General features: G+C 41.9%; 1 protein-coding gene across 1 annotated transcript in view; it reads right to left on the bottom strand.

The window, feature by feature from the left end:
• Positions 1–1,379: 1,379 nt before the first annotated feature.
• necab2 (N-terminal EF-hand calcium binding protein 2) overlaps positions 1,380–23,283 on the bottom strand; it is a 129,982-nt gene continuing 108,078 nt past the window's right edge. Inside the window, exons 10-13 of the mRNA XM_072386681.1 lie at positions 12,631–12,743; positions 8,346–8,423; positions 7,717–7,808; positions 1,380–6,192 (exon numbers count right to left, since the gene is read on the bottom strand). Of these exons, the coding sequence (XP_072242782.1) occupies positions 6,164–6,192; positions 7,717–7,808; positions 8,346–8,423; positions 12,631–12,743 (312 nt within the window). The 3' untranslated portion in view covers positions 1,380–6,163. The remainder of the gene's footprint in view (positions 6,193–7,716; positions 7,809–8,345; positions 8,424–12,630; positions 12,744–23,283) is intronic.

Here is a 23,283-nt window from a genome sequence, read left to right as displayed (position 1 = left end):
AGAGTACACGGAGCACCTAGGCCCATTTGAGTGTCCAGGATTCCAGGCTTGGAGGAGAGGCTCGTGGGTAAGCGCCTCCGGGACCTTCTCCCATGGATTCTGGCTGGGCACAGCTCGAAGGAGCTACACCCTTTGTGGGTGCTGTTCGGGTCTGGTGCTTAGCGGACTGGGTGACAGCTTGGGAGGTTGACAGATACCAGTTAGAGGTTCTGGGTCTCTTGGAGAGTGTCTGGACTTATTGGCTTAACTCGGTGGTTCCCAACTGGTCCGGCTTCAGGACCCACCATCATTTGTTCAAGACAAGCTGCGACTCAGGAACATTTTTAACATCTCAAATTTCTTTAATGAAAACATGTTGCAGTTTGAACCTGACATAAAATGAAATATCACAGTGTGTCAATAGACACGAAATTCAAGTTTAACGATAAAAGCAAACAAAAGCATTTTAATTCTAAATCAAAAAGTGCTCTGAGGTCGTTCCCCCCTCGGTCCTCAATATAAGAAAATCCATATTTTATGTAGTCAGTGTTGTACCTGCGTTTAGCCACGGTCACTTTCATATGAAAACAAACCGTAGCTTTTCTTCTATCTGTGAAATGGCGGGAGTCGATGAGCATTACATGGTATCGTCGCCACCTACTGTTTGGAGTGTGAATAGCAAGCATTCTGAGCCCTTCAGAATGAAAGCATGACTGACTCATTTTTCTGACTGGCGACCCCTTGAAAACGGGTCCGTGACCCACCAGTTGGGAACCACTGGCTTAATTTATAGAATAAGGAGTCCTACGGAGCTTGATTAGCTTGTGGGACAGTGATAGAAGCAAGAACTGGTGTGGGAGGAGTTAAGTGAGGCTAGTTGACGCTTGGCCGGCCTCAAACATATTCTGGCAGGTGAAGCAGACCATGACTGTTGTTAAGGGCAGAATTTCTAGGGTCAGAGCATTTCCTGTTCTGTTGGCTTAGGTTCTTTTTTTTTCTTTTTAATTCTGTACCCTGATGAATAGCTACTTTTATATTCTGGAAACTTTTTCTTGTGTGTTCCTGCAGCTGATTCTAGATGTTTAATTTCGAAATTCAAACAATTACTGTAATTTGTTTAAAGTTTTTATAGCTTCTTGGGAAATTAAGGTTAGTATACATACAAAAACAACAAGGCCTTCATCTAAAATGTGCATTCAAGCATGAAAATATACACTTTACTGATGTGTTGAGGGAGAATCGCATTGCAAAAACCCAGAGTTTCCCTCTTATTCTTCACTTCAGTATTCAGAACGTTAACTTATCCACCAGGCGAAAAGAAACGGGCTTAAACCATCAGTATGCAGGCTTTTTAGAGTGAAGGGAAGAGGATGGTCGAGCTCAGACTGAAAACATTCTGAATAATCCAAAAAGAAACAGCAGTTTTATGGTTTTATTGAATTGCATCACTCTACATCATCTAGAATTTCACCAAGATATTTTTTAAAGACCAAATATAATGCTTGCATCCCTGCAATGAGTCTCCACACTTGAAGAGAAAGCAGTTTTACTGAAACATACATTAAGAATTAATATTTCATTAAACATTGCCATAAAAGTGTTCATTCTTGTACGCCATTTTTCTAGTCGTATACATATTTCATATAATAGATTTTAGTCTCTGTCTCCATTCATAGGAATACTGGAAATGAAAAAAGAAGTTAAGAAATGCACAAAACCCATTGAAGAGTAGCTCGGCCTAATACTACAGCAAAGAAGTTACTGGACATTCAGTTGACATGCACTCGTTTGAAGGATAGAAAAAAACACAGCCATAGAAGGGAAGAGTCATGGCCTTTATGTTGGTCAGTTTGGCTTTTGGGTCATGTGACCACACCCATCCAATCCACCAGCTTCCCCACAGCTACAGACACTGATGTTCCCTGCAGGAGGCCTGATCTCAGCACACTGCGGAACATTCAGACCAAACTAGTGTAAACGGCATAACTCTTTCATTGTATGGCGAAGCACAGGTTGCACTGAGGAGTAGGAGGATAGAAAAAGAACACAGTCTGTGGGACATTCAGGAATGTATCAACAGGAAACAGTATTGGCATGTCTGACAGTTCAGTTATCGAACTCTTATTCTCAGCCCGACCACGCTGGGCGCAGTGAAACAGCCCTCGTTTAGAGCTGCTGGGCTGCACACAGCTGGGCTCTGTAAGTCTATGGCTGTCAGTACATAGTAAGTAAACACTGATTCATGCAATATGGCTTCATGTTTTTGCTCCATCTTGAATGCAGCGGCACACCTGTTCTGTAAGCCTATCATTTGCATGTCTGTAACCATGTGTGTGGTGATTGAACAAGTCTCGCCCCGCTCAGTGCAGCCCAGAGCTCTAAAAGAAGGCACCGGTGCTGGATCCACATCAGAACGAGTGCTGCTGGATCCCCGCTCTCTGCTACCGCAGTACAGACTGGCTGCCACAAACAAAGAGAAACGGACCCAACGGTGAGGTGGATGGAAAGCGCGGTGCTGTAAGAAAGGAGCGGCTGAGCGACAGTAACACTACGACTCTCTATGTACACTGATCATTAACTCTATCTTTAGGTGACAATATTCACTTTTTTACATTGTGCTTTTTGAGTCTGATTGTTTTAAAGAGGTGTGGGGGGGGGGTCTGAGCCGAATAAGGTCACATCCCCAAAAACCTGCCACACAGCAGAAGGTTTTTACTGGATTGCAGTTTTTTTCCAGCAGATAGGGAGCTTAAGAAGGAATTGTAATGTATGGCAGAGGTTTTAGGATTACGCGCTGGCTCTGTTAGCTCAGCACAGGAAGCTCGGGCCCATGTGGCAGTTCTTCCATTTCTATGGCAACACCACTTTGACCTTTGCTCAAACGTTCTTGGTGGCAAACTGAGGCCATTTCATCAGTGGATGAACTTGTTTAAACTCAGCTGGACAGCGTTATGTGAGCTGGTGCCAGAGCTCAGCGTTCAGAGACTGTCGTCGTGTCATTCTAATCAACATTTAGTGTCTGACACGTGACCGCCTGTGTAACTGGGAATAGATGGACATTATCTTTCCTTTTTTCTGTTGTTTCTGCTCATTGCCGAATGTCTCATGGTGCAGCAGAGCTCTCTACTCGTAGGGAACTTTTTAAAAGTGCTGCGTGGACACGAGCCCTGAAGCATCCCAGCCAAGAATGTTAGGAGTTGAGTTTATTCCCCCTTTACAGCTGGAGGTGGGATCAGCTGTGGATTCCATCAAGGTTATTACTTTCATGATTAAGTGATACGATACAAAGATGTGTTGTGTGGTCTGAGGGGGGGTGTACTACAAACTTATTCATTCAGCAGTGACGGTTGGATAAATGTGTGGAATTTAAAAGTCATTTCGGCTGAAAACAGTCGGCATGGTTACGTGATATCAGAGGAAATCAAAATATCGTTCGTCCAACTAAAAGATTACTTTTTAAATACTTTGAAACCTTTTCAAAGTTGTATAAAAACACCCAGAAAATGCAGTTGGAAGTCAAATGTATGCGTTTCTGTCCCGGTTCTAAATGAAGCTGTTTTGGTCCTGGACGCATCATCCAATCAGAACAAACTGAGAGAGGAGGTATCGTGTCAGGTAGACGCACCCTCCCCTCTGTGCTCGTATAGCAGGATCAGCTGTGACTTATAACATGCAGCTCAACACATGCACAGAAGCTGTGTCACCAGCTATTAGCTCAACACGGGGCTTCTTCAGCGTTCAGGTAAAATCCCCGTGAATATGATTTTAAATGGGATGCACAGAGATTCTGAAGCACTTTCAGGCCTGTGAGAACTCGGGCTGCACATGTATGTATCAACCGATGGCAGAAGCTGACATTTTTCTGGTTTTGTCACATTAACTTTGCACAAAAGTTTCGTTGGGCCACGTAAGCACGGAATATGTGTTGAGTCGGCGATAGTTGACGAGCTAAAAAGTCCTTTTATAATAACCTCTAACATAGAAAGATCACGAGCGTAATCTTTTATTTAAATAGGGCCTCTCTTCGTGGTACACCCCTGAACGAAAGCAGCGTTTGTTAAAGACCTTCTGGACCCGCTCTGCTATGTGGTGATGTTTAAGGCTTTATATTCAGATGGGTTTATCTGTTACTGATGAGATCTAATCTGATTCTAGCAGACTGTGCCTCTGAAGCCACTTTTCACCAAGGAAAAAGAATCGCACCATAGCACTAAAATATGTCAAGAAATACAAATATAATCCTAATAGAACGACATTTTCATATGTACAACCTCTACGAGACTCACACGGCTAATATAAGCGATCCAACGCCACCTCAGACACTGATGCACAAACAGTCGATCCAAGTGTAGCTGCATGAGGAGCAGTGAGGTGCTGTCTGCGGCATCAAGTCAGAAAGAACTGCTTAAAAAATCTTCATGTGACACTTTGGGGATGAAAGCAAAATCCCTAAAGTGTTTAATTAAGATGAGTGGAAAGAAGTGTCAGCAGCCAGTGCACAAATCTTTGTGAAGCCTGACATCTGCTGGCCTGCTCCTCAAGTGATCTCTGCAGGTGGTGACTTGAATCGATTATCACGTCCGGCTTCAGACGTGAGACATTACTCCCACAGCAGCCATCGTTTATCCAGTAAGTGCTCTTTGGGTGAGAAACCTCCTCAAGATGATGCTGTATGCTGTTAAAACCTGAAGTTACGACAACCCTGCCTATACGCTGAACTTTCCCGTGGTCTTTTTCTCCGACACGGCGAGGTCTAAGGCATGCGGGGGCGAATTTAACTGAACTTGGTGAAGAGTTGGAGTACCTGGAAAGGAGGAACTCATTAAACTGTGGTGTGCAATGTAGCAAAGGCCTTGACAGAAGCTGTAATCGTACGTTAAAACAAGCGTCTAGAATCACTCGCTTTTCCTTTTATTTTAAGAGCTTTGTCAGGCTCCAACTACAACGCTTTCTCATTTCCAATGAAAAAAAATCGAATATCGATTCTTAAAACCCTTCAGATTTGTTCTTTTGAATGTTGAGGTCACAGCGAATTGTGGGGCACACTCATTTCCTTTCCTTTGATAAAGGGAGTTTTCTCTGCTTGAAGACGTAACAAAGGAAGCCGCTCCTTTCCGTAGCATTTACAGAACTTAACTTGCTCTAATCATGGCTGCCACCTCCGTGTCATTTCACTCACGGACCTCCTCAGGCCAGGAATATACTGTTGCTTGTGTACTTCCTGTTACTGTAGGATTCCACAAGGGGGCGCACCAGAGGACTCGGGCTGGAAAAACACCATTCCCACTCTGTTTGTCCAACATTTTCCTCCGTGCACGGCTGTTTCTTAACTGATACTGTTTTAACGAGCTTCCCTTACGGCTGCTGAACATCTTATCCTGCATCCTGTCAAATTTGGCCCCACACTGCCCCTTCAGGTCACCTTCATATTGCAGCCATTATAAAAGCAGCTCATCTGTACCTAAAAACAAGCGTATTCCTGGCCTCAAAGATAAAGAGAAGACAGTGGATACAGCCCTCGTTTTAAAAGGTGCAACTCACACACATGCCTTCCATTCTTTTATCCAACATAATATTTCTCTGCTAAACCCACCTCAGTTGTTTAGGGACCAGTTAGGTGGTTGTCAGAAGTTTACTTTTCTGTTTTCCTGAGTTTGATCTGACAACGAAGTCTGCTGAAAGTTCTCATCTAGTCAGTGTGAGCTCTAAATGGCTGATGTGAGAGTAATGTGGTCACCAACAAACTAAGCAACTGCTGTGGAATAAAAGCCTCTCGTGGAGAGAAAAAATGAGGGAAACAATGCTGCATTCATGAACCAACCCAAAGACTTTGACTGCTACATGAAAAACTCAAACTCGGGGTCCTTGCTACATGACAAACTCCACCCAACAGTGGCTCAATGCTACGTGACACATGAAATAATCCAAAATCCCGAACCAGCAAACAACTAAAGTGAGATGCAGACATGTTTTAGGAGTCTGGCGTTGTAAATTGCACCGTTTGTTTTCACTGCAGTTGACACCATTCATTTTCACTATGTAAACATGTACTTACAAAAAGAGTTGAGGAGTGTGAGGGTTAAAGGGGGGAGAAGGGGGAGGGACAGTATCGGGTTGGAGGGGGAGTTGAAGAAGAAGTGGAGAGTGTCCAGGAGTCTTGGCGTGTAGTTGAGTGTCTTCATGCTCAATCTCTGTTCACGCTGCACCAGGCGGCTGCAGACAAACCAGAAGGAGACGTTAAAGAGAAGGAGCCTCGGAGGGGAGAGCAAAGTCACAGTGGGGTGGGGGGGCAGAACTGGATGATTAAAAAAGATGCCGGACAGCAAGAATGGCCCTCGGTAAAGTCTTTGTTTCAGGTATTGTGGCTTTCGAACACCAGCAGCTTTAACTGTTAGAGACACTCGTCATCGTCTGGGTAAAATCAAACCGTAATCTGTTCTACCGGGGCATCACCTCAGAGTAACATCTGCTCTTTTTGTGGTAAAAAACCTGTTATTCTTCCCCAAGAGATGACCTAAGACTGCCAACTCTGAAGATAAGCTCTGAGCTTCTCTTTCCTGGGACACCTGCAGTCATTTTAGTCATCTGATAAGAAATGTGCTAAAGTGGGACGACCAACTCATTTAAGTCTAAACTGAGCAGATTTAAAGGGGAACTCTGGTATTTTTAAACCTAGACCTTATTTGAAGTGGTCCCAGTAGAGTGCCTGTGTAGAAATCCCTCCGTTAGCTCTCCTATAGCCGCAAGTAGCCACATAACAGCAGCTATGAGCTAACAGAGCTATAGCACACGTTCATTCATTCATTCTTCTTAAAGTATTGGTGAAATAAAGACAGATAATGCCTTATTTAGAGGCTACATCCTCTAAGCCCCGTTCACTCCGTTATATGGATCTCCAGTTATCTAAATATCTTCCGAAGGACGCCGACTTTCACCAAACTGTTCTCGGTGAGTAGATGAACGTATTTCATGTCAGAAATAAGGTTTAAAAATACCGGAGTTCCCCTTTAATTGAAACTTAGTTTTCTGCCCTCGCTCGTACTTCTCTGTGATATCTCGCCGCCTTCCTTTGGAAACTGTCCTCGCCTCTTTTCATTGGTTAACGTGTTCGGATACATTTTAGCGGTTGATGTATTTTTCTATTTCATTTTGACATTTAAATATGTTATTAACGTTAATAGTTAATAACAGATGCAGGCGGCATATAAAAAGACAGCAGTCATGTTGGCCTCAGTTTAATGGCGTGACTAAGCTCAGAAGAGCTGCTGATCTCACTTTGAACAATCATTTATTTGTAATTTCTTTCTTCTGAACACTACCACGGGGTGAAAGAATCATTTTACCCTCAAAGGCATTACTTCTCTGCAGCTTCTCTGCTGAAAAACTGTCAGATCCATATGAGGGAAACCAGCTGCCAGTATGAAAAAACAGATCTATAAGGAATGTGAAGGGCTGACAGGAGGAGTCGTGCCTCTCCGGAAAGCCTTTAACCCATCGGCGGAGTTTAGATTCACAGCCAGAGGAGACGACTGCAGCTGCCTTCTCACGTGAGCTTTTAGTATCATGTAAAGTCGGATAAGAGTTGTAACCATCACCATCGTACATCACGTCGAGCTGAAGGTCTCTTTATAGATGTTTTAAACTAAGATTCACAAACTTACAATTTCCCCCCAATGACAAGTAAAGTGAATTCAAATTAAAGGGCTGGATTTTCCACTTAACTGCCTTTTAACTGACCTGGCACAGCTACAGACGACATGGCCTCCGGCTGGCACAGTGTGTCCACCTTCACATGCTGAAAGGCTTTGTTGGGAGCCGACTGAAGATGCCTGGAAGCAGAGGAGAGGATGAGGCACGCACACACGTCTGCACAGCCTCTCAGAAGCCCACATGGCCTTAAACCGCTTATCCCGGCCCACAGCATTTACTGTAAGACCTGAAATATTCATGGCAGTGAGATGCTGGGAGCGGTGGAGCAGAAACTCAGATCGGCGGGCAGCTACATCAGCAGCTTCTCCTCGTGCCCACCACCATAACTAAATCATGCTGACCTGATGCAGCTGGACAGAGGAATTTTGGCAATCAGCGATCAATAAAAACAGGAAGGAATAGAATAGCATGCTTACTTCCAAACGAGGAGCCATTATGCTGACTCAAAGGTTCTCTTATAAACACTATGACTGTCCTCACTCTGTATTGACGTTTCATACTTCTGAGGTGGATCAACATTGGGATCGATCAGTTTGCAGCACTGGGCTCTCCTCAGCTGCAGATATTTCACTCATCCTGTTGCTTCAGAGGCCAGCAGTTCCAGAAGATTAAAAACTCCTAAAATGGGCCTGATCCTGAGGTTCTTCCTCACTCACCTCTTCCACTCCTCCTCTCCATCCCAGAACTCGTAGACGACGAAGGACAAACCATCCGGCAGGCGCACTGCAGTCACACTGGAACAGACACAGAAGGGAAGGCTCGTAAACGGAGGAAGAGACGCATGTTCCGCTTGGTTTGATGATGCAAGAGGTGATGATGGAGTAAATGATGAGGAAGATGGAGCCGGAAAGATGAGTTGGAGATATTAAGGTCACAAGTGGACACACAACACAGCAGTTCATGTTTAACAAAATGACATCCTGCACCAAAAAGTGGAAAATTTAATCTGTAAAAATGAAATAAAGGTTAAAGAAAAGTGTCATCGGGTCAGAGACAGATGTTTGAGTTGGATCTTTGCAGTAATGATCCACCTCACTGCTTCCAGAGGAGCACAAATGTGTAGAAGCAGGTTTTCAGCAAGGCGCCGGAGGTGATCCACATGGGATATTCGGCCACGCTTTTAATCGTGTCTCTCAACAAGTGCAGCTTGTAAAGGCTTCTGGGGTACGGTTACATGGGAATGATCTGATCCTGTTGAGAAAGTCTTTTAATTTGGAACAAAATACCCGAATGGGAATGGAACTGGTTTAAATGTGCTGTGTTGTAAAGCAGAATTAAAGGAAGATGGTTTGCTTTGTTACAGCAACAGGCAAAAGTAAAGAAACTACTCCAGTAAAATGTAATAGTTGTTTCATGTGGAAACGGCAGATTGAGTAGATGTGTAAAGATTTAAATAAAAGGGTCAATGAAAACAGATGCGACTTAGCAGGAAAGCACATTAAATATATTCATTCAGGTATTAGATTCTCACTCGTGTTATTTAAGCTGTTTGGGGCAATAACTACTGAGAAAATGCAGGTTAAAGTATATATAATTTCCCTATTCTTACATCTAATTAAATTCCAGACGGCACAAATTTTGTTCAGAGCCAAAAAAATAATTGTTGGAAAATATTCCAAGTTTTTATGGATTTAAGGGACTTACATTTTTTTTAACTTCAAAACCTTTCCTGTGTGTGGAGTGAAACTTTAAACATAAAGCATTTAAAAAAAGAGCTAGAAAGGTAGGATCTTCAGTAAATACCTCAGTTGTGACCTCAGATTTTCAGAAAGTTTCTTTCTTTGACATTAATTTAAAAGAATGAAGATGATATAATAATAAACTATATGTGACGTGCTGTTAACATTCTGTGACATTAGAATTATTTTTGTAATTGAGGTTCATATCAGTATAAAGCTGGAACAATAATAACTGATAACTTATGGTGGGATTAAATAAATAAATAATAAACTTCTTCCTTTTTTTATCAAAGATGGAGCTACATTGTCGTGTATGTTGCAAATATATATGTGTATGTTCCCTTTTTCCCCAAAAATGACTTTCTGTATATTTTTTCCATAAATAGATATAATTTAAATTCACAGTTTGATGTTTTTATTCTTTGAGTTATTCACTGTATTTGAACAGTTTTTAATTTTTTATGACTAATCTAATGTCGCTACGAGCAGTTCCTCTCTGAACCTGTAGAGGGCACTGTGGGCACTTCTACCCGCCCGACATCCCCAAAGGACTTCAGAGGAAGTAAGTGGAGTTCTGCTGTGAGCTCTGCTGGAGGATGTAATAACGTGTCAGTGCATGCTATTGCACACACACCCTCAAAGATAATGAGCATGGGAGCAGACACAAAACTATAAATTACAAATAGTTTGTGGAAGTTTAAAGAGAAAGCAGTAAGCTGTGGCACATGAGAGGTCAGTGTGTTCACAAGTAATAAGCTGGCTGCCTCCATCAACAAACCCTCCTTCCCTCATTAATGATTTAGCTGAGCTACAAACACATGTAAGACTGTTAAACCTGCTGAAACCTACAGCGACAGCAGAGTGGCTGCTCCTGCATGCCCCTTCCACCTCCTGTGTGTGCGATTTACTGACCACAGCTAAGCATTCAATACTTGGTGTGATTCGGAAGTGAGGCTTTTTATCTGCTCGAACAGCAACAGTTAAATTTCCCACAGGACCTGAAATAAACGGTGACGTAACTGGTGTGAAATATACTAACCTCGACAACCTTTATATATACCGAATCTCAACTACAAAGACAAGACTTCAGCCGTGGTTGTAGCTTGTTCTGAGGTTTGGAGTAAAGCAACATACTCACAATGACAAGCAGGCAAGATGTACAGTATGTACCTTTATGTCATTTTTTTCTGCCAAAAGGAACTTTACCTTTCAGAGTACAAAAGCTCCTTTGAAATAGTTTCCTTTGTAGTGTTGGACCCATTGGACCTAGCAGGTCTTTCCAGAATCAGCTGAACCTCGACTAGAAAGCAGTTGACTTGTGGCAGCAGTTTGCACAGGAAGTGGCAGAAACTCTCACAGAAGCCTCTTAGATCTGATTTAATGAGTCCAAATTAGAAAAAGTTTGTGTCATCCATGATGACTGAGGATCTCCAGCTTGTCTACAGGCCTCAGAAAATCCTTGTTCCTCAAAGAAAGGTGAGAAGGGATTTGTATATTTCTCCCACCCCGGTGCAAAGTGCCATTAAATGGTTCAAGGAGGAAGTTTAAGTGCATAAAGCACAGCAGAGTGCGATCTCTGATCCCTCAGATTTCACTTCATCAGGAGCTGATGGAACCACATGTACAGAAATGGTAATTATTTGGCAGGATTTAGGACAGGGATGTCCACATCCGGTCCTCGAGGGCCGCTGTCCTGCAGGTTTTAGACGTTTCCCTGCTTCATCACACCTGATTAAGATCAGCGCATCATTAGCAGGTTTGTGCAGAACTTAACTTAAGAGATTCATTTAATCTGGATCAGGGGTGTTGAAGGAGGGAAACATCTAAAACCTGCAGGACAGCGGCCCTTGAGGACAGACTTTGGACGTCCCTGGTTTAGGAGTAACAACTATTCCACAGTCAGGCTGTCTGCTGGAGTCGGGATGTTTTACGGCCTTTGTGTGACTTTGGGAAGCGCCAATAAGCTGCAGGTCCAACATGAAAAAGTCTTATTTATATTTCCAATTATGGCGAAATCTCCATGACAAAACGTTCACTTTTAGACCTGATATCTACGAACCATTTAAATGACTTTCTGACATATTTCCAACTAATATTTTATTGACATTCTTCACGCTGTGCCTACATTTTCAAGTCCCTTAAAATTTGTCACAGTTCATCTTCTTGTAATGATTCACATGTCGAGTTATTGACCAACTTACATCTGATGCCACAACATCCTGCTGCTTCTAACCTCCTCTGTGGCAGATCATCATGCATGTGAGTCCAGCTGAATTCACTGCACAGACGCCAGTCTTTAAGCTACTTTAACGGTGATTCTGTCAGATAAGGCTGTGGTTATAAAATCAGGATTTTATTAGAGCAGAGCGACAGTCTGGAAACGCTTTAAATGTGTTGACGCTGGGTTAAATCTGGCTTTATGTGCATTTCAAAAGTCCACAATTGGTCGGAGTAACAGTAGTTTTTTTCTTAGTGCCATGTAAACATGCTTCCTGTCCCCAAGCGTTTCTTAAGGCTTCAAGCTTCCATGTTAACGACCCATAAAAGTGGGATTTGGCGCTCTATGCAGCAAATAACACAATTAGTCTTTTTTTCTTTGATCACCAGATGGGACAATTAAAGGTAAGAATGTATCTGTGAGTCATTTCCAGGTTTTTCCCACTTCTTGTAACATTTTGTTGGACAGCAGGGTCTGTTTTTCCTTTAGTGTCTCCCCCAAATCATATGTTATATAAAAACTAGTACAGTCAGAGCCTTAAATTTCTGCCAAGGGCAACAACAGAATGTGACTCTGGACAATACATGGAGCATATTAAGTCTGGGATTTAGAGAAATCTCTGTGGATATTAGTGTTTCACAGTACCCTGAGGCTCCGAGTGGGAGGCGCAGGAGGTTTCTAATAGCTACAGCAAGTGTATATCAGACAGTGTAACGGGTATAATATCATACACACTGGGTATGCAGCATTGTATTAGTATTTCTATGATCCAAACCACCTGGGAGTTGCAGCTCTCTCCTGCATAATGATGAAATACCAACTGAAAGCAGAGCTCAACCTGGTTTTGGTGTATGAGAAGGAACACCCACACATACCGACACAGGCTAAGGCTAGAGGAGGAAATGTGTGACATGGTACTAAATACAGTGAGAAAAACAGTGAGGTTCTGACAGAAAATGGAGCACATTAAATATTTAAAAGGGTTACGGTGCTGCTCTGAGCAGCGAAGCAGTTGTAAAAATGTGGAGCAGTAATGAGACTTACTGAAAGCAGTCTCTCTGAGCGGAGACGTTCTTCAGGTACTGCTTCAGAGCCTCGCAGAACTCGCCGAGCTTCTTCTGGGACACCACCATCTCCTGACGAATCAGCAGCAAGGACTGCGGAGGAAGAGACACAAGGGGGTCCGTTTATCCTGACCCGTTGTTACAGCCAACACGCTGCTTAGCTTTCATTTTCAAACGGTTGTTTCTTTGCTCAACATTTGAATTTCCTTCTCAATCATCCTCATCTTGTAAATGGTGTCAGCACCATTTTTTTTGCACATTTATCACCAAAGTCTTCTGTAACCAGGTGCTGAGTTTATAACCGCTGAAGTCAGATGATGTTGAAATGCTTTAAATGAGTTGCATCACCTCCGGCTTCCTCCCACCGTCCAAAAACATGCTGTCAGGTTAACTGGTGTCTCTAAAGTCCTCCTTAGGTGTGAGTGTGTGTGGTTGTTTGTCTCTGTGTGACCCTGTGATGGACAGCCGACCTGTCCAGGCTGGACCCGCCTCTCGCCCGATGACCGCTGGGATAGGCTCCAGCCCCCCCGCGACCTCACTGACGGATTAAGCAGGTATAGAAGATGGATGTAGTTGGATCACACTCCACATTATTTACTCACCAGCATCTTGCCAAGTTATGGCAAAGCGTTTTATAGGCACACTTAATGGTTAAAGGGTTGGAGTTAAAACTGTTAAATGTAGATTATTTTATCATTTCTGTGATACTGAATTCAAACTGGAGGCATATGGGACCCTGCCATGCCTCCAGTTTTATGTTTCCATATGTTTTGATGAGGCTCTCTGTGAAAGATGAAGCGGTTTTAGTACTTTCTGTGCTTCCTCCTGCTACTTTTTATTTAAATATAATGCTGATAATTATGTTTGTTTGTAGCCAATTTGTTCGACACTGGTCTCTCTTTAGAATGAGACTGTGTTTAATTGAGATTACCTTCATGAATGAAGGTTAAATGGAAAGAAATGTAACTACTGTGTGATCGTACAGATCTTTTTCTGTGTTTATCCGGCTCCTCCAGTCCACACATCAAAGTATCCTCGGGAGAAACATTGAACCCCGCTTTGACCTGATGTGTGAGCTTGTCTTAAATGGAGATATGTGCTCCATATATTGAAAAAATGCCGTGTTCTCTGATGGGTCTGCAGTGTGTTACTGTTCAGTTTTTACTAAGAAACAACTGACTGATCAGAAGAGCTTAGCTGCAGCTTTCCATGTGCCGTTGTTACTGTAATTAATGACCCAGATAACTCATTTAAACATCACAATGTGCATTCTGCTCATCATCTGAGGCCACAGACACGCACACACACAAACAGACCGTTTGGTCATCATTTCCTCATCTATTATTCATAGTTTTTACTCAACTTTCAGTGTCGGCTGTCAGCACTCGTACTGAAGGATCCTCATTAACTGTTTTGAGGCTAAACTGAGCAGCACCTTGTGAACAGCGCTCAGATCATCTCCTTTTTGTTTGTCAGAATAACCGACACATTCTTCTCATTCCAAGTCCATCACATACTGACGCTTTATCAGCAGCTCTTTCCAGAGAACAGGGACATAAACATGACAAACGCTGTTACGCGACACAGTAAAATGTATTTAATTGTAGAAAGATTTGCCGCCACCCTCCATGATGCCACAGGAATCCTGCTCTGAAGTCCCTCTTAATGCAAAAGTGACAAAAATACATATCTGAATACATTAGGATAAGAGCCCAGAACGACAGAGCTGGCAAACAAAGTTAGAAACTATTTTTAAATTTTTAAAACTGCTTCTGAATGTGCTGAAAGAGCCTCGTTTCAAAGACTTGCTAAGCCATCTCTGACCTCAGCTCCGTTCCATTTTCAGGCCTGCTTCACCTTAACCTTGCAGCAACCCTCTTCCTGTCCGTTAAGATCCTGCTGCTGCTGCTTCTCCTCTGCCCTCATTCTGCGCCTCCTCTTGAATCCAGACGTGTAAAACCATGTTTATCTTGGAAGCTAAACCCTCAGGACGCAGTTCTGTTTTTAATCTTCTCCTTTACGCTGTAATAAAAATGTCTCTAATTGTTTTAGGAAGTGTTACTGCTGCTATCAGGTTATTAAATATCACATTATGCAACCGTTGTACACGTGCTAGCTCTGAGAATTCTACGTACGACCATCAAACACTTTGTTTTACTTGCATGTAATGACTATTTATCTCTTGACTTTGCTGTTTATCGGCTGCTGTTAACTTAATTTGCCATCATGAAACAACGGTACCGCTGCAACATTAAACTGCATGAATGAACATATGGCTCCTAGTATAGACAGTTGTGTGTGCATGTAATTTATGAGGCAATGATTGCATGGGCGTGTAAGCATGAACCACCCATAAAGGTGATAAAAAGCTGGCAGAGTCATAGCCCAGCTACTCCCTGCAGGACCGACATGCATGAAAACACACACACATACACACAGACATCCCACCAAGTCAATTAGAAACACTACATTGCCCGACAGTCTGTGTTAATCTAATCACTGCCACTCCATTAACCATCCTGTCTCCCTGACCATATCCCTTCGATTACATCTGCTCCCCTCTGACTCTGTGGCCCTGCAGAGGTGATAAATCTGGAGCGTCCCACTCTACGTTTCTTCTGCCCTAAAAAAAACCTCAGAGTTGACCGTCGACATCACAAGATGTATCTATGTAGGTAACGGTCGGGGTAAACCATTAACACCTGAGAAAACACACTGATCGGATGTTGTAAGAGTCACATGATCGCCTTTCCTCCTGCTTGCATGCACTGGCCCTACGTTAATCATCCTTCAGCTAATTCAGAAACTACACATGAGCTTTCTTGAGGAGGGTTAGATGAGAAAAGGAAAGCCTTCTCATGTATCTTTAAAATTAAGCTGACTTTTCTTACATTGCAGAATAGAAACAGCTAGCTTGGCATCGAGTCTGGAAACTGTCAACAACTCCAGCAACTGTTTCCAGTCTTTAAATCTTCAAAGCAAGAAAACACCTGGAAAAACCACCGATTCTTGGATTGAATTGAAGTGAATACTTTCCTATTTATGTGTAATTATTTATACAAATGATCTATCATCATTATTTATTTTTTATGGATAGAAATAAATGATTTAGTTCTACTTTATATGCTTTATGCTTTGTTTATGCTGCAGATCAGGTGCAGGAAAAGCTGTTTCCTGAAAAAAAAGTTAATGGGTACGTTTTCTTTCTGTAGCACTTTTCAAGTACATGTGCCTCAAGTCCTTCACACAAGAAGAAATAAAGACGATGAAAAGCTATTGTAGACATGTTAGCGATACAAGCTAATGCACATTGGTGCATCAAGCTAAATACTTAAACCTAAACTACAACATTCAGGGCACTGTGGCTGTAAAGATAGATGTTTTTTTTACGTTTAGTTCTCTGCCAAATAAAAAGCATATTTCCTCTGCATCACCTTAAATTGAGCGTCTACACACCGGTGTTTGTTTACACCGCTGCTTTCTGAAACGTATCAGCAGCCGGCCCACGTGTGACTGAACTGAACACCGAGTATGTGGATGAATGAGTGGAGAACCCAAACACAGACAGGTGCTCAGTGTGCTCTCTGGTCTATAAACAGCCACAGCTTCTTTTTCTTTCTGATGTAGATGCGCTTATTTGTCCACTGTGTTTGGACTCTTTGTGACATGAACCTCGGTCTTATTGTTGCACTGCTGAAGTTTAAATGTTCATGGTGTTGACTGCTAAATGTGCTCAAAAAATGACTTAAAATGAATACTTTAATACAAACCTTTAAAGAACTGTAATTAAAAGGTAGAACAATAGAATTTTAATTCAGTCTGTTCGTGTTAATGCAGTATTTGCAGACTAATGGAAAACCTATGAGGCATTCAGCTGATGCCTTCATCTGTTTAATGTAATACTTTCAGTAAATAGAATTAATTTATTGAAACAGAGTGTGACCTCAACGCCTGATGTGAATTTCAGTCATTAATCATGTCACTGCCACTCACTGTTTGCTGATTATTTTAAATGTCAGCCTGGATTTTACAGTTTTGCTCCTGAACACATGCAGAACAATTTATAACCCGAAAGTTCTCACAAACAGGAGCTGCTTTGAGGTCCTTTTTCTGTGCAAAGTGAGAGGAAGTGGACGTTAAAGCTGCAGACCGTCACCGTACTTCTGCTGTTATGCTGCAGTGAGAGGTGTGAAGTCATTCCTAACGAGGTGGTTTTCAATGGAATGTTCATTCAAAAGACGAGTTTTGTTCAGATCCATCATAAATTAATAAAATCACTGCCACTTGTCAATAGATTTTCAAGTTTTGTGCTGAAATATTATCTGTTAAGCACCAACATAACGTGCATTTAAATGTATTTTTGCAACAAAAGAGTTTCAGAGGATGTGCTTTTGACTGAGAAATGCTTGATCTATAAGGCTGATATTATATTTAGTATTAGATTCGGCAAATTCCCGTGTATCGTCTATCTGGGTCTTAAGACTTAAGTCTTATTTAGGTCAAAGCATAAGCTGCTCATAAAAAAATGTGCATCCAGTGTCTGATGGCTGGAAAACCTCTCTTGGTTTAATAGACTGTACTTTAATGAAGAACTTCTCTCATCAAATCAGCGGTTGGACAGAAGAAAGGAAACGGGTGATATCTGACATTCAGACAGCACTTCCTGGTTAATAGCCCTTTTTTTTTCTTCTCTATGAGACATACACTCACACTGATTAAAGCATCAGAGGCAATGTGGGTTCATTTTCTTACCCAAAGAAACTTAAAAATGTGGGAAGCCAGGAATCAGATTATGACTTTCTGACTGGCAGACGGCTGCTCTCCCTCCTGAGCCACTGCTGCCCAAAGAAAAATAATCTCTGGGAAGCTCGACGCAGGACAGCAAGAAAAAACTCAGAAATGGAGGCCACAGAGAAGAGCCCAGAGTACGGCTGTCTTTTTATTCCCACTCCCATTAGATTCCCCACCTGCTTCTGTGACATTTGTGTCCTGCAGGGACCTTGAATGCAAATCATCAAGCAAGCAAACGCAGCTGCGATAAAGCAAGACACCGAACTGTCAGCATTTACATAATTATGCCATTTCATAACATTCATTTCCCTCTAGAACTGCACATTTTTTGAGAAGATCTCGTATTAATGACGGGATATCTGCGTAAAGTCTTCTCCAGCATATTCCAATGAGTTAAGATCTGCACTCTGTGATTTTAGCCTGATGAATCCTGACATTTTCACCTTAAAATATACTCAAATCAGCATTGATTAATATATATATATATATATATATATATATATATATATATATACATACATACATACCCAGGCCAGTGTTTTGACCCCTCTGAAACATATTAATCGCTGCAGTAATTTCCTATTTTCTTTTATTAGATCCAGGTTCCAGTGTATAGGATGATCATTAAGTGTTGTCCAGGTGTGACCGTCGTACTGTCTCCAAAAATGGTCAGAAAATGCGTCCAAGTGTTGGCAATCTGTAGTCCGAAGGACATTTACAAGAGAAAAAGGTTCGATTAGTTATCTGCTGGCAACAGCAGAAAACTCCATGTCACAAATGCCAATTAGCTCTTCCACTTCCATCTGATCACAGATGCTGTGTGAAGTCGTCAGTTAACTGGAGGAGGTGAAGACGCCACCTTTTGGTTTCAATTCAGCTGCAAATTAGTGTCAGTTATATACATTTTTTGTATTGATTAGTATCAGAATACTTATGGATTTATTTTTGCCAGCCCCACTGTGGATATTTCCACTTTATATATAAAGTCATAGTCAGATTTAACACTGTGGTGTTTGATGGAGGGGAAACTGGTCGGTTACTGACACACCACACCATTAATTAAATAACTGATGAGCTTTATTTACATCCCCATGACTGACTGAAAGCAACTTCCTGGGATGAATCCCAAACTAATGTGCATTAAGTAAGAAAACATGTTAAAATGTATCAAATACATGTCAATAGATGGATTTGTAGTTATAACTGAAGGGCAGATGTTCGCACAAATCTATCATTATTAATATAATGTATCAAAATACTATTTTAGCCATAATAATCAAAGAAAACCTGCTGAGGCAAGCAAAGAGAAATGCCTGGAAAAAGTCCAGAAACATGGAATATGTGGAGCTGCCCTCAGTTTGTTATTTAATATCAGTGAAGAACTCAATAATTCTGTTTGGTTTTCCATGAGCTGCTCCGTCTGTGAGAATACCCGTTAACAGTGCTTCATCTCGCACTGATAAAATCACCTCTTTAGTGCGTGCGGTGTGTGTAAATATGTGGGTGTTTCTTGGATATCATCGACTCAGTGAGCCTGTGTGATTGGAGAAGCGGCTGAATGTTGAGTCTGGTTCAAAGGCTTGTAAAATGTTATTGATTTCCGTATTTTCCTGCTTATCTAACCGTGATCCCTTCCTTCTGCTGCCACCAGCTGCGTGTCTTCAGCCTGCCGTAGTAATAAATATCAGACTGCGAGGCAATACTTATGTGTTGATTACCTCAATGAAAAAGTCACATTGGCACACTGCATGTGGACCAAAATCCTGCTGAATACAACTGGACACAGATCTTCCCTTATCAGTATACAAATGCTGCTTAATTAGCTCTTCTAGCTTCATCTTGTGCGCTTCAGTGCAAGTTCTTAACTTCTATACAATATTTATGTACCAAGCATGCAAACTCAACCAATTTCCATGTAATTCGGTCCAATAAAAAGCCTCTCAGTCCAATTCAGATACAAACTCATGGTAATATTAGAAAAAAAAGGTCAGGGGAGCATAAATATCTCAGTGAAATGTTGTGTTCGGTAGATGTGGGGACTTTTTAATATGATGCTGGTGATATGCAGCTCTCACAGAGTCACTGATGGACTATAAATAAAATATATAAATAATGCCAGTCGTCACAGTGAAGAAGATGGAGAGCACTCGAATTAAAAGGGCAAAGATCTGCCAATAACTTTATATGGTTTCTTTATTTGGCATATTAATAACATGATGTTTGCCTTCCTCACAACACGGTCACGTCGTGAGACTGAACATTAACGCACGGCAGAAATATCGACATTAATACATCATCTGTTGGCATAGTTTAGGTGAAGAAAGAATCTGAAGTTTTGTTGGTCTCCAACTTAAAAATGGCTTTTATTAGAATTAACCTTGATTAACCTTTTTAACCCTTAAGTCTGTACGTTTATTAGAAATGTGATTCAGGCACCATCAGAAACCTTTCATTTGAAAACAAGCTAATAAATGACACTGAGCAGATTATGATTGAGACTTTAATTCAGGCTCCTTTTAACGTTAATGTGTTTGACACGTGCTGAGTAGTTTGAAGACGTATGTCTGAGCTGAATCATCATCAAGGCGGAACCCCCCCCCAGCCTCAGGATGAACAGTTGTTCCCCTCAACATTTCATTGTAAGCTATTATACGATAGGATACTGAATAATTTGTGCTAATTACGAATGCAAAAGAAAGCCTAATAAAGTTCTTACAATGGGTCGATCCACCTGAAGCGCTGCTTTTGTTGCACCTCAGAAGTCAAACGCTGGAAATCAGTGTTACAATTAAATAACATAACGTTTTTTTTAAACCTGGACCTTATTTCTGGCATGAAATGCGTTCATCTACTCACCGAGAACAGTTTGGTGAAAGTCGGCGTCCTTCGGAAGATATTTAGATAACTGGAGATCCATATAACGGAGTGAACGGGGCTTAGAGCCTCTAAATAAGGCATTATCTGTCTTTATTTCACCAATACTTTTAGAAGAATGAATGAATGAACGTGTCCTATAGCTCTGTTAGCTCATAGCTGCTGTGTTGTTGTTATTGGCGGCTATCGGGGGGCTTATAGAGGGATTTCTACACACTGGTCTTCTGGGACCACTTCATCCACACGCCCCCCTGCAGCACAGTTTATTCACTCCGTGCTCTGTGACAGTCGGCTAACTTCGCACAGAGTTTGCTGCTGATAGTTTTGTGCAACATGGCAGGATATTTATCAGATTTTGACGACATGGACGACTTTGAGTAAGATGGACGTTCTTACCGGAGTGAATGAGCTGTGCTGCAGCGGCGGGTTATAGCCGAATCCTTGCTTTTTCTTCCGGTCACAGTTAACAACAGTAACCAATGGCAACCGAGGTGGAGCAGCTGTATTTGCAGCTGGAGCTCATCAATATTGAAGAACAAATGCTTATATACCAAATGTTGAAGCGCAGGTGACAGAGAAGACGTTTGCGGGGGTGGTCTGTACGACCGGCCGAGGCTGGAAACGGGTGAATTTAGAACCTGGATGAACAAATGCACTTCAGATAATTTTGAATGTCAATGAGCTTCTTCGCCGTATAAAGCCATTAAGACCGGAAAAGGCAACTGCCGGAAATTATGTTCTGAACGGACCAATCACAGCCCTTACGGCCCGCGTCTACGTGACGCGTAGTTAGGATTTTTTGGAGGTGCACGTTAGGCTACGGCGGAGGGGTCCATGTCGACGACGTAGCTATAACGTCGAAATGACGGAGAAGCACAAACTACGACTGACACGAGTTACTAACGAGAAAATCATATTTCTTGTGTCGCTTTCTCCGATTTCTCTCAGTCGGAGTTTGAAAAATCCGAGTTCCACGTGGCCCCTGAACACAGCGTCAGATGTAGCAGCAGCTCAGTCAAAACTTTTCCTCGTCACATGTTACACGCTTATGATCTTAACCATGATATGGATTCCATGTCCACCATATTTCTGTGGAGGCAGATCATCGGTCAACGATTAGAGCCCCGACAACAGTTTGTTACAAATGCCAGACTTTTATCTGAGATGCTCGGTTAAAACAACCGGTTTTCATACAGAAAATACTTAGTTTTATGATAAATTTGTCTGCAGGTGGATTGACTGAAATGTTACTTTGCAATTGCCAATAAAATAATTGATAATTGTGGAATCAAGTGTAAAAGAAGGAAAAAATGCATGTTGGTCTGTTTTTAATGAAGGACACAGTGTAGAGATGTGTATGTTGATGCATGTGTGTTTAGAAAGCTGTCGTGTGGGATGTTAAAGCCCCTCTGGCTGTGAAAATGAGAGCAGCAGAAGGATGTATTCGTTATGGGGGGGTAGGGGATCGGTATAGTGTTGTCATGGGAACTAGGAGATACCCTGTCCCCTTACGCAGGTCTTCCTCTGAATCCTTCCCTCATTCTTGACCCTCCTCTCATGAAACACTCCATCCTCTTATTTCCTTAATCCTTCCTCATCAGCCCAGTTCTGGTTTCTGACATCTCAAGGTTCCATCGCAGCCTTCTCGCCTCGTCTTTTTCTCCAGCTGACACAGCCCCTCCATTTTCTCTGCCATTCCTTTTTCTTCATCGCTCCGATCTTTCTTCCCTATCCTCCCCCTCCTTATTCTCCCTCTGCCTCTCCATCTTGCTCTGGGCTTAAGAAAACCCTCCTTTATTTAAATGAGAACTCATTTACATCTCTCCTTGGGCTGTCATGATAGCTAGGCCACTACAGTATATCACTTTCACTTGAGACTGAGGCTGACATCCTTTCAAACTCTACTGTTCTTTGTTTTCAGCCTTTTTCTTTTTAAATTAGTGGAATAATTATGGGAGAAAGGACTGAAAGTATAAACTTGACATCAAGACTGATGAACGAAATGTAGATACAAGTAAAGCAGAACGTAATGATTCTTTAAATGAATTCATTGTCAGTAAATGAGTAACATGACTGTGTCACTGTCTGTTGGCTTTGTTGGAATTTGAGTCATTTTTGGGGCTTTTGTTTTATTCTGTGCTGTAGTCTCATGTTTACCGTATTAGTTAACAGTGTTTACTTTCTTTTCTTTCTTTCTTCTACACCAAGCCCTTTTTTGTCTATATATATTTCCAGGTTTGAGCTGTGCCTGATCCCTGATTTTGTTTGTTGGTATGTGTTTACCTTCTATAATATAGACTTGATGCCACAGCAACAGTTTTAGCTTTGTTAATGAAGGTTTACCTCCTTCAGCTGCCCGCCCTGCCTCCTGATCCTGTGTTTGGGACAACTCGTGCTCACTTTGGTGTAAAAACAGAATCCCAGAGATGGTGAATGTGCTAGAAGTGAACATGGGACGGGTTTTACTCCTCTTCTGAAATTAAAATTGCAAACATTTTGGGGACTTTATCATCAGGGGAACATATTATCATTATAAAACCAAATAATTCAGAGAACACCCTGAACATAAGTCACAAATCTGAAAGCCAGCATTGACTGCTGGTGAGTTTCAGATGCTGTAGCTGCACTGCATCGGAAATATGATTCTGTGATGGAGATCAATGCATGGCTTCAGGAATACTTCTGAAAATCAGTAGAAAATAAAAGAACCAAACAAAACAAACACATGCATTATCAGACAAATGATATCTGGAGGAGAATCAGGCCAATCAAAGACAAAGAGCTGGCGCCAGACGGTGGTTTCAGACTGCGTGTTATCACATGTATTAAAATTACACGTCAGACGATGCTGCAGCTTAAATAGGCCAACTTGCCTGGTAAAAGTAGGGCTGCTGTGAACACTTCGAGGTTTCTGCAGTGCTAATGCGCTGCAGGCGTGCTCATTCATATTTTTCCCAGTGAAACAACA

This window comes from Leuresthes tenuis, unplaced genomic scaffold (genome assembly GCF_036924035.1).
Source record: "Leuresthes tenuis unplaced genomic scaffold, fLeuTen1.0.hap1 SCAF_5, whole genome shotgun sequence".
Taxonomy (NCBI): Eukaryota; Metazoa; Chordata; class Actinopteri; order Atheriniformes; family Atherinopsidae; genus Leuresthes; species Leuresthes tenuis.
The sequence above is the reverse complement of the archived record's forward strand: the minus strand, read 5'-3'. Positions and strand labels throughout refer to the sequence as shown.